The sequence below is a fragment of the Spermophilus citellus genome (assembly GCF_964194105.1).
Source record: "Spermophilus citellus genome assembly, chromosome: 4".
In the NCBI taxonomy this organism is placed as follows: Eukaryota; Metazoa; Chordata; class Mammalia; order Rodentia; family Sciuridae; genus Spermophilus; species Spermophilus citellus.
In genome coordinates, this window is record NC_138185.1 from 45,226,819 (window position 1) to 45,239,010 (window position 12,192).

Sequence of the window (12,192 nt, forward strand, 5' to 3'; positions counted from 1 at the left end):
ATTGATCTTATTTATCAAACATTTTATTAAACAATCTAGGGTGTATTGGGGCATGCACACAGTAATTATGCCAGTGTACCTTACTGAACAAAAGCTTGTTGGAGAAGTGTAAAGAGAATGGGAAAGAAAGAAGAAGAAACATGGAAAATATTTTTAGGGAGATGTAGACCCTGCTCCAGAGATTTTTTTTTTTCTATCAAAGTGCAGCAGATAGCAATATGATCACCCTAGATTTGAACTTAATGAAATGGGAAGGTAACAGTTTTACTGGAAAATTCTAGTCCCGCACAATTTCCTTTCACTTTACACTTGGCCAAAAGCCAATTGTGTGACCTTCAGGATGTGATATTAAATTCTTGGTTTTTGTTCATAATATTGCCCAGATATGCTGGGTTGGAGAAAGCCCATTTGCATCCATAATAAAAATAATGTCTTGGGCATTTCATTGAATGTTTATTTACCACAATGGTGTAGAGTTGGGGATATGTTAGGCACTATCATATAGGCTATGGAAACACATTTGGAAACAGATTTCCTCTCAGTTTGCATTTCCAGTTATGCATATACATTTGAAACAAGTGTAAGCAGCAATTCCAAACAAATTTGGAAATTTGCTGTAAATCTCTGGTTGACTGTAGCAAATATGAATTTTTTTGGCTTGAATTATATTTCTTTGTACTCCCTGCGTGGGCATGCATTGAGAGACATTCATTGGCATAAAAAGTAGAGTTCTGGCTAGAGATTCCTGGGTTCTGTTTTTCAGTTTGTAAAGTCAAGGTATGAGGTTCGTTGGTGGAGGATTTTAGAATTCCCTGTGGAAGCTCTTAAAAATACCAGGGTTATGTTAGAATTGTAAATAAGTGATTCATAAATCATCTTATTTATTAAGATCTAGCAACAGTTCAGTTTTACTTTTTTTTTTGTCTTTCTCATTTAAATTCAGTACGTGTAACATTTAAAGTTTTGGCTTCATAGTTTGACTCTTGAGGTTTAAATGGTTACTATATCCTGTGTTAGTTTTACCAAATTTCTGAGAATTTATACATGTAAGAAAAATAGAAATCACCATATTCAGCTTTCTCTGCCAATTTTTTAAAAACTAGAGAAAATTAATATTTAAAGCATTGTCCTAAAACATGATTTATCATAGTCCATTCCAACAAACATAAATCTTAAGCATAATATGATCTACCTCCCCCACTCTACCCCACTTTGCGGTTTTATCTTTTTGTTCTAACACTCGTTTTATCCACAAGGGTCTAGCTAAAGTGTCTGGGACTGTCTCTCAGTTCCATAACAGGAGGATTTTCACATTTTTTTTGTTCAGTCACTCTGCAATGGCATTTTTATCTATGTGTCTTCTTAAAGCAGCTTGTGCCAAACACACAAAGGTTAACAGGACGCAGATAACACAACTTAATGGGGTCAAATCAAGCTGATTCATGATCACTATGGAGAAGAGCATCCTCCTGGGGAAAATACTTGTACTGAAAAATCCCATAAACCAAACCACTTGTTTATCTGTCATTCCCACAGAGATAGTAATGTAATTACTCTCGTAATTATCTTCATTAGTGTCAGGCATTATCTACAATTCATTCCTCTGCTCGAAGAGTATGTTTGTTTATTTGCTGATTTTTTTCCCCCTCTCTGACTTGGCCGAGTTAAGAGTTTTGTATTTGTAAAGCTGCACGCAGACATCTGTGCTGCGCCTCTCTGACATTCTCTCCCCTAAAATATAGATTGCTGTCTTTCAGTTCCAGAACCCCTACGCCCACTCCCTGACATCTGCCCTTCATTACTTGGTTCCCGTGCGACCACGACGACAGATTGTCTATCCTCTGGAAAAGCTTGGCATAAACGCTCCATCAAAGGCGGTCTCCAAGGATCCGGTGGGTAGCAGGGCGGCAGGCAGGGAGGCTCGGTGCCAGCTCCCGCGGGCTTGGCAGATGGGGTGGCAGCACTGTCTTCGCGGGAGCAGGCTGCTTCTTAATTACAGGGAACCTGGCGCTCATACCCTTACAGGCTGCGCCCTGCAAAGGCTCCCTGCAGCCTTTCCCCTCAAGTGGTTATTTCATGGTAAGCCTGAAACAGTAGCCACACGATCCCACAGGGGGGACACAGCAGGGACACCCCACGTGCTGCCATGTCCCAGGACAAATGGCCTCCCGTCACCCTCCCAGCATATTTCCATTTTCTTTCCCCTTCCTCAAAAGCGGATTCCTCTTTCCAATCGATGTTTTGCTTTCAAGGCATTAAGTGGGTCTTTTACTGTTAGAACAAATCTGATGGAGGAAACAGAGCTGGCTGCATTCAAGACGTTTGAGTCTTAAGCTATTATTTTTTTCCCCCTAAACTCCTCTGTGGGGAGTCAGGATGATTAACAGGAACATATTAGCTGCCCTGGGGTCACAGGAGTTTTTGACCTTAAAATGAATGGCCCTGGGATGATGGTGTTATGACCAGAATAGAAAAAGAGAGTGGATGCCATTTTTAAATGGAAATGTACATGTACACCTACATACAGCCATTTTCAGTTACTTCACTAGAAAGCATAATTGTATCAAGTTGACAGACACGTGGGCTTGTAATTTTCATACATATCTACACACACACACACACACACACACACACACACACAGCCCTTTGTGGGCTAAGATGTGTCTTTTGTCAGAGAGGAAAAAGTAAAAGTGAAAGTTTAAATATTCCAAATGTTAAGCCACAAGTTGCTCATCAGGGCTGTGGTGCCCCGTGCTGCAGTAAGCTCATGGTTCCACTATCTTTCCTACCCCCCACCCCACCCTGTGTGACTACCCTGAGGGAGGGGGCCGCCAGGAGGAGGCCCTTTTGGGTAACTGAGGTTGTCAAGTCTGTATTTATCTTTGTATTTGTAAAATAAAATCAGTTCATTTATATTCTGATGAATTGTAAAATTTTAATTTGAGACTGAAAACAAATAGCAAGTCTTTTTTTTTTTCTAACATTTTATTATGGAAAAAGACAAGCAGACACAGAGAGAAAGAGAATCATATAAAGCAAGGCTTCTCAATCTTTTCATAATAAGGCATCTTCTTTCTTTCCTTACTTTTCTTTCTTTCTTTCTCTTTAAGTGTACAATCCTCATAGATTGACAGTTTTGTAAAAAGTAAATTCTTGGAAAAATGAGTTTAAAAAGCAAAGACAGACAAAAATTCAAGTCCAATTATTTTATATTAGATTTTACAGACGCAGAATTATTCTTTCAACTGGCTATAAAGGCTTCTGAATGCTCCTTTCAATCTCTATACATATATCTTCAGAGACCAGTCACAGCACATAGGCACATATGTCCCAGACCACACCTTGAGTAGCACAAAACTCAACACCCAGCAGCAATGATTTTACATTCTTGGTCAATTTTGGATCTTCTTTCTCCTCACCCACTAGCCCTTCCTCCTATATCATTTTGGAGCAAACCCTAGATAGATATCTATCATTTCATCCATAGGTCATACATATTCTTTGTAGTAAGGTCCACTGCACTATAGAGATGAGATATGCACCAGTCCACCTGGAGGACCAGGTGATCTGGTTACATGTGAACATCCTGGGAATGGACTCCTTGGGAAACCACCCACAAGTTTAATGCACAGACTATGCCTTGGGATCAGAGAGGGTATCCACATGCTGTATCTCTCACTAAAATACAGCTTCTATGGAGTCATGCCAATCCCAGGAGAAGGGGCTGGGAATAAAAAGTACATAGATTCACCAAGCACACTGCTTTGCAACTTCGGTATCATATCAAGGTAAAGATGAGAGATGCTGTCCTTTTGCAGCCATTGCTGAGATACCTTCAAGCATGGAAGACCAGAGGAATGGGCCGTGCATTAGTAGTGGCCACAGCCCCTGTGCCATCAAGCCAGCCCTCTGGAAGCATGGGGGGGTTGGTCCTGGAGCTGGAGGAGAGATGTACAGAGTGGTGGCATGGAGCAAGAGTATGCTTTTCTGAACATGCCGGAGCTCCTTCCTGCTCCTTCCCACTGCCCCTAGGAATTTCCAGAGTTGGGCCACTTTGAGTGGAGCTGGAGCTCCAGGTAAGGACAAGAGCAGAGAAAACATTTGTTTTATTAAAAATGATCCTGTCATTGCTTCTCATATTGTTAAGATTTGAAAGGATTGCTTATCTTGAATAACCTTTTCCTTGGTCATCTCAGTATGCTGTTCTTCTCAGAGCCCTGGCTTATCTTAAGAGATGCATTATTGAACCTGGGATCCAGGAAGACAGCTATCTAAGGGATGGGTAGGAAAATGAGAACACTTACTGAATTACTTACTGAATTGTGCTGTTGATTTTATTTATTGGTAAATTCTAACTTTTTGCTGTTACTTGTTATATTCAATCTTGAGATAAGGTTTTAGTAAAGATTAAGATTTAGCAAGGGAGTTTTTGCTTGGTGGTAGAGTGCATGCTTAGCATGCATGAGACCTTGGGTATGATGCCCTACTCTGCAAAAACAAAACAAACAAAAAGCCTTACAAAATAAAATGATAGTATTAGGGCTAGCATGTAGCTTAGAGTTAGACCACTTATCTCCCAGATGCACAAGACCCTAAAAAAAACCCAAAACTCAAAAAAAGGATTTAGTAATAATTTTAGAAATCTTTTTTTTTTAGAGAGAGGGGGGGGAGAGAGAGAGAGAGAGAGAGAGAGAGAGAGAGAGAGAGAGAATTTTTTTAATATTTATTTTTTTGTTTTTGGTGGACACAACATCTTTGTTTGTATGTGGTGCTGAGGATCGAACCCGGGCCGCACGCATGCCAGGCGAGCGCGCTACCACTTGAGCCACATCCCCAGCCCCTTTAGAAATCTTAAAAGCTCTATTCAGAGGATTATTAGTACCAGAATCCATGTGGGATGGATCTGAATGTTCAAAAGTTAAATTGAGTTGTCTTGTTTGATTTGTTTCTTTTTAACATTTTAAATGACTTTAATGATTTGGAGTGATTTCATGAGATAAGTTGAACCAAATACAAATTTTTAGGAAGGATTACTATATAGTCCTAAATATGTTGTTTTGTTAGCAGAGCAAAAGTATTGTAGGAGTTGAAGTGGGTGAGGTTGCCATTACTAACTGAGTTCCCTTTTCCTTTAAGTGTCCCACCCTTTCCCATCCCATGCATTGAGATTTATATGGGACCATCAGCTCCTTTTCCATATCCCTATCATTTCTCTCTGGCCACTCGCCTTTCATACCTTTTATCCTATTTAAGGCATCCCAGAGTGACCATCCATTCCCTTGCTTTCACCTAGGAAGCCAATCTTCAAGGGAACAGATCACTCCAGGCATGAGTAATGGGATAGAAAGTGTTTCATCTCAGTGGGTTGCCAATTTGAATCTGGCATAAGGCAGCGGTGATTGAAATTCATCACTGCATGGCAGGGCAGCATGCCCTTCCTCCCCACCCCGAGGCCCTCATAGTTTCTGCCTTGTTTGGATGATAGGTGTCCCTGCCGCACCACCTTCCCTATTGTTTCTATTTTTATGACCTATTTTTATGACCCTCTAGCAGGTCATAAGTAAGAACCCCAAAAATGCAAATGCTACTCAACATGCATTGAGGAAGTCGGCCCCTAGGATTCATAGTAATATCTTCATGGTCCACGAGTATGGATTCATGGCTAGGAGAGAGGACTTTTTTCTAATTAAGATCATCGTTCACATTATGGCCCTGAAAAAGATCCTCCTCTTATCTTGAATGAGCTATCTTGGTTTGTGTATTTACATTCTGAAAGTTATTATCATGAAAAAAAATTGTAGTTGAATTTCCTATTTTGACTATTTTTATTGGTAGTACATTTTAGTTTAGATAATAGTGGGGTTCCTTTTAACATAATTATACATGGATGGAATATAATTTGCTGCACTTCAGCCCCCAGCAGTTTCTCTAGCTCTCCTCACTTTCCCTATTGCCCTTCCTCTACTCTACGGGTCTTCCTTATGTTTATTGTTTTATTAATAATTAATAATGTTAATTTATAGATATACTTAAAGGTGGTATATTCATACATGCACATAGCATAATTTGGTCAATTTCATTCTGCAGTTCCTCCTTTGCCACATCTCTTCTACCTCCTCTTCTATCCCTTTCTTCTATTCCACTGATATCCCTTCTATTTCTCCTTTTTTTGGGCTAGCTTCTGCATATGAGAGAAAACATTCGGCCCTTGACTTTTCTGAGTCAGGCTTATTTCACTTAGCATGATCTTCTCCATTTCCATCCATTTATCAGCAAATGCCATAATTTCTTTCTTCTTTATGGCTGAGTAAAATTCCACTGTTATCATGAACATTTTTTTATGAAATTAATTGTGGCTCACCTGAATAAGTACTATCAGAGAACAACTCAAAATATGGCTATATTAATTGTGTGCCATTACTGATTAAAGACTGCAGAGCAAGTTGCCCCATTCTTACTTTGGCGGGCAACTGGGTGTAAGCATATTATTTCCTGCTTGCCTCCTGCAGGGATTCAGAGCTGACTGAGACACCATCCCTGCCCTTGAGAAGCTTCCAGTCGACTGTCAGAATTAATGGGGGAGGGAAGAGGGTTTGCACTGACCTCCGGGGAACAAGATCCTGGAGTCAGGAGAAATAATCGCATTGTGATTAAATTCGAGTAAGTAGAGTTACCCAGAAGGGAATGCCTTTGTGACTTTTGTCCCTGGGTCTACTTCCCTTCTAGTGGTTATTTAATAGCTCTGATTTGTTATATTAAACTCCAAAAAATTTTGCTTTGAACTTAAACAGAGGCTACCCGTGCTTCATTATCAACAGAAGTTCCTCATCATCCACTGTAATCACTTTAGTTTTCCATATGGGCTTATAAAAGTGCTCATAGAACTACGATTTGAACTGTTCTCTCTTTCTCTCGTTCTCACTCACTCTCCTAAGAAAAATCATACTTCCAAAGTTTTTAGAGCGATCAACACTGTTATTTCTTTCTGGTCAGTTATTAGTGGTGGTCTGTTGTGATCCCCACTCGTGAATTCTTTGGCGGTCTCCATTTGGTTTTTCCACATTTCTCCTTTGTCCTTCTATAAAGAAAAATGACAGTTTATTTAACCCCACCCCCTTTCAGAGCTAAATACTGGCCCTCCCTTTCCTGGTATGTGATCTCTCAGAAAGATGTCACTCACTGGCATTCAGTTACCCTTTGAATTGCCCCTTTTCATCTGGGCTGTTCTTCCCTAGTCCAGCTATAATTACCATCTGATGGACTATTACTGGATACTGTTTCACTTGTGCATCTGCTGCCCTAGGAAATTGCATTATTCTTCCAGCACCTGCTAAATTTTCCTCAGCTTGTTTCCCAACCCCTTCCTTAAACTTGGTAACTTTCACTGCTGTGGTTAGATTTCCCTTGGTTTGTGTACATGATTTGTGTGTGTGTGTGTGTGTGTGTGTGTGTGGTGTGTTTTTAAAATTCAGCTCTTCAGCATCTCCTTAGGAGAGGTTTCTAAACATGCAAACTCATATTTTTCATATCAAATATGCACTGATCATTATTAATGTGACCATGGCAATGTTTTTTGAAATGAAATTAACCCACTTTAAGTCACCACCATGAGTCCAGTTTGTTTTTTAAAGCCACGTCTCAGTCATTTCCTACATGTATATGCTACTGTGGGAAATGCATTTTTTTCTATTTATAGTGAACCTTTTTCTCTGAGATTCTTATTACAATTTGCGTAAATTCCTTCATGAGCTCCTTCTTTTCCTCCAAGCAATACAGATTGTATAGGCATTTCTTCCTATTCTCTGAACACTATCTAGTTTAATATAAAATGTAGCATATATGTGTATATCAAAATGACTTTTGTAAGCCAGTGGTTTCTTCTTATTGGTGTCTTAATTCCTCCCTCTTAGAAAGCTTATCTAGCAATAACAACAACAACAGCTAATACTGTTATTACTGTGTATTGAGCTCTTGCCAAAAGTTCCCATGTTGTCTTGTATAATTCTCGTATCAGCACTTGTAAATAGTTACTGCTGACTATCATCCTCAGCACACCTAAAGAAAACAGGCTTATGAAATATGATATGTCAAGAGCTTTGTAATGTTGTGAACAACCAATAAAAAAACTGGAAAAATACTGTGCTCAACTTCTTGTACAAAAACTAAAATTGCTTAAATTTAAAAAAAAAAAAAAGAAAGAAAACAGGCTTACAGGGAGGGCAAGTAAATGACTAGTTCAAAGGTTAATATGTTGACAGATATTCAGACCCAGCACTTGGTTGACCAAACTCAAACCATTAACCACTACATATTTCTTATCTAAAAAGCTGCGGTACTGATATCACAACTATTATAGGAAAAGCAAACCACAAAAAAGGGTGATGGCTTGGCATTGACCTTTTTGAATCTCCCAGATCTTTGGCACCAGCTACTTAATCAAAAGGTGGCCCGGGGTTTACACCCAGTGCAGTTTGGATCCTCCTTCTGGCAGAGTCATCCACTAGGGTTTGATCTGGGACCAGCCTGACCCTGGCTGGGCTGGGCTGGGAAGGAGAAGACATCTGGGTCCAGGTGGGTGTGCTAGGATCAGCTTTTCGGTCACTAGTGATTCAGGCTGTTTATAATTCTTTCTTTGCTGTTATCAGCCAGTTGTTACAAACCTTTCAAAGTTATGGTGGTAGCTGCTCAAAAAGAAGGAAAGAAGTTATGATCCCATGTGGAGGTTACATTAAAAACTTTCCAAGATTCAGTTCCATTTTGTATGTGGCTTTCCAGTATTCTTATAAAGTGTCAAAGCAATGTCTGTCACATGAGTAACAGAATAAGAGCTAGGTCATAATCACCAAGCCCTGGATGTTGGACCATGACAGAATGGTGAAAAATGAGGCCTTCAGGGTGTGATAAGAGACGAAATTGTAAAAAGGAGCTTTGATCTCAGTGTTATCACAAATCAATCCTACATCTTTATCCTCATTTTCTATAGGTTATTGCAGCAATCCCCTTTATTAAGATATAAATAAACTTTATTTATTAAGATAAAAAATGACTTTATTAAGCTGAAAGTCATATTTACCCATTTAAGTTGTATAATTGTGTGTGTGTGTATGTGTGTGTGTGTGTGTTTGTGTGTGTGTGTGTGTGTGTGTGTATGGTGCTGGGGACTGAACCCAGGGCCTTGTGCATGAGAGGCAGGCACTCTACCAACTGAGCTATATCCACAGCCTTAAGTTGCACAATTTAATGGGTTTTAGTATACTCTCAGAATTTCACAAGCATCACCACTATCTAATTTCAGAACATTTTAATCACCCAAAAAAGAAACCTGTGCCCATTAGCAGTCATACTATGTCCCCAGCTTCCTATCCTCAGCCTTAGGCAACCACTCATCTACTTTCCGTCTCTGCATTTACCTATTCTGACACTTCATACAATTCTGAGGTAGTTTGTGACTGGCTTCTTTCACTTAGCATGTTCTCCAAGTTCATCCATGTTGTAGTATGTATCCTTTTTATTGTTAAATATTCTATTGTGTGGATGATACCACATTTTATTTATCCATTTACCAGTTGATGGACATTTGAATTGTTTCCAGTGTTTGGTTGTTATGAATAATGTTGTTATGAAAATTCATATTCATGTTTTTGTGTGAAAGTATGGCCTCATTTCTCTTGAGTGTATATACCTTAGAGTGGAATTGCTGCACCAAATGGTAACTCTCTGTTTAATATTTTGAGAAACTGCCAAACTATTTTCCAAGGGGGATGCACCATTTTACATTCTGTCATTCTTAGATCAATTCTAGCGTTCTGGCTAGTAAATGATAAAATGCTAGTCAACTTAAGGCCACCTAGTCAACTTAAAACAAGGTCCTTGACTCTTTAGTTTCAACAGTAGGATTTTCCACCACTCCAAGAGAACCTCATACACACATTTGAGACCACACCACCAATAATAGCTTCAGTTTTTGAATGCAGAGGATTTTCTACAATAACTGTCCCCTACTCACTCTTTCCTGCTTTCTCCTTCCCCATCAGCCTCTTGTGGTCCTGTGCGGACATTTATTTAGGAGAGACCAGGCAACAAAGAAAATGTTCATCAAACACAGGAGTAAATTGAAGGACTTTCTTTTTTTAAGCCTTTGTTTCAGTTCACCTTTAGTGATGTGATTGTTCTTAAAAGAGGTGCCAAGTCTCCCAACAGAAAAAGAAAAAAATCCTAAGGCTTTCCTGGATGCTGATAGGGTTCTTGCCACAACCCAGTAGGAGGGGGAAAAATGCATTCTGTTTCCTGCAGAGTCAGGATGATGAATGCCATGGAGGTCCAGAAATGCCCGGGGACACATCAACTGCCTACTGAAGAGCTCTGAAAGGCCTGCAGCAGAGCAAGGCTCCCCTCCAGGTTGGACCTGAGCTCCTGGCCAGTTTGGGCAGGAATTGGCCTTCAAAGCTTAGTGGCTGCTCCAGAATCTGCCTTCAGGGAGGAAAGGAACAGCAGCGCCAGTGTAAGGCTTTGCTTTGTGTATTTTAAAGTAGCTGAGGATGTAAAATAACAAAGGAGCCAATTAGAGCTGCAGATGCTTACTAGGGAGTCACATCTTTTGCCCTTTGATTAAAAATAAATATGTCATGACCAAAAAAGTGTTTATTTGAGGTAGAAATTTTAGGGAAAAAACAATAAAGGAAATCAGTAAAACCTGTAGTCCTTCTATGTGTGGACTACTTTTGTTAATATTTTGGTAGTTTTACCTATAGATCATCTTCACTGAAAAAAAAACCACCCATGTGTATATAATTAAATATGGGGTTATAATGTTCTTTGAAAGATGCCTTTTCCCTGAATTACAATATGAATATACATATTACTAAGGATTCTAAAGTGACAGCAGTTTTCCATTGAATAGCAATGCCAATATTCATTGAAAGAACATTTGTTATTTTGAGAAGTCTGCATTATATACATTCACGGACCATCTTGTTTCAATCTCGTATAAGTTTGTGTATCAGTTTTTCCAGTTTGCAGTGGGGGAAAATTGAGATAAGGGGAGGTTTGGGACTGCAAGTGAATAGTAAGCCATCAGGACTTGTTGAAATAATCACAAAGTCACTTGATTTCTGTCCTATGAATACATGCAGTGGGGCCGGGATTTCTTCTGCACCTAGATGGGAAGTGGGCAAGTCCTGTGATTTTTCTGGTCAATTTTAGGTAATTAAAGTTGTGTGGGTCACTTCAAATCACAACATATGATCTTAATTTCATCAAATGTCCATTTTCTGTAATGATGGAAACTCAGTTTTCATCCAAAGGTCAAAATTCTCCATCCTGTGGTAGAAGACAACTAAGGGTGTATAGGAACAGCTTGAGGGGAACTAGGAGGTTCTCCTCTCTTTCTCACCATGCCTCTTCCATTTAGTTAGTGGTCTTATTTTATTTTTTATACCCATTAGTTTCTTCCTCTTGTTTTGTTGTATTTTGGGCCTTCTGAAGTTGAGGTCAGGGCAGGGAGAAACAGGGCTAGGAAAGTCTATTCTCGGCCTCTCCTGTCCTAGGACAAACCCTGCTTGGTAGGTCAGCAGACTCTTCTCATCATAGCATGAGTGGGAAATGTCTTTAGAGATTCCCAGTCACTCTCCAGCTTTTCTGTCGTCCAGGCAATGCAGTCCTCCAGCTTCGACACCTGAGACCATTGACTCCCAGGTCACCAAAGGACTGGACAAGAACAACGTAGAAGAGAGGAAGTTTATTTGGGGCATGTGATTTAGAGGTCTTGGTCCATGCCTGGGAACACATCAACTGCCTACTGAGGAGCTCCGAAAGGCCCGTAGCAGAGCAGGGCTCCCCTCCAGGATGGACCTGAGCTCCTGGCCAGTTTGGGCAGGAACTGGCCTTTAAAGCTCAGTGGCTGCTCCAGAATCTGCCTTCAAGGAGGAAAGGAATGGCAACTGTAAGCTCTGTCCTTGTCCCCAATTCAATAATGAGGGCATAGGTTTTGAGAAAAAATGAATAAGAAGGTTTATTGTTTTACCAGCAAAGGGGAAGCATCAGGGACTCCTGTCTCAGGGGCTGTGCTTCTGCTCATCAGGGAGCACAGACCAACTTCATAGCTCTGGGCCCAAAGTGAACATCAGGACAGAAAGGCATGGTGGAGTAAAGCAGCTCAGGACCTGGCAACGAGGAAGCAGACAGAGCATCTTC

The 12,192-nt window shown here is 40.1% G+C and overlaps 1 protein-coding gene across 1 annotated transcript in view; it reads left to right on the forward strand.

Moving 5' to 3' along the window:
• CFAP61 (cilia and flagella associated protein 61) overlaps positions 1 to 12,192 on the forward strand; it is a gene marked incomplete at its 3' end in the record, with an annotated part of 257,071 nt that overhangs the window by 97,475 nt on the left and 147,404 nt on the right. Inside the window, exon 17 of the mRNA XM_081290916.1 lies at positions 1,758 to 1,892. Coding sequence (XP_081147042.1) covers positions 1,758 to 1,892 — 135 coding nt within the window. The remainder of the gene's footprint in view (positions 1 to 1,757; positions 1,893 to 12,192) is intronic.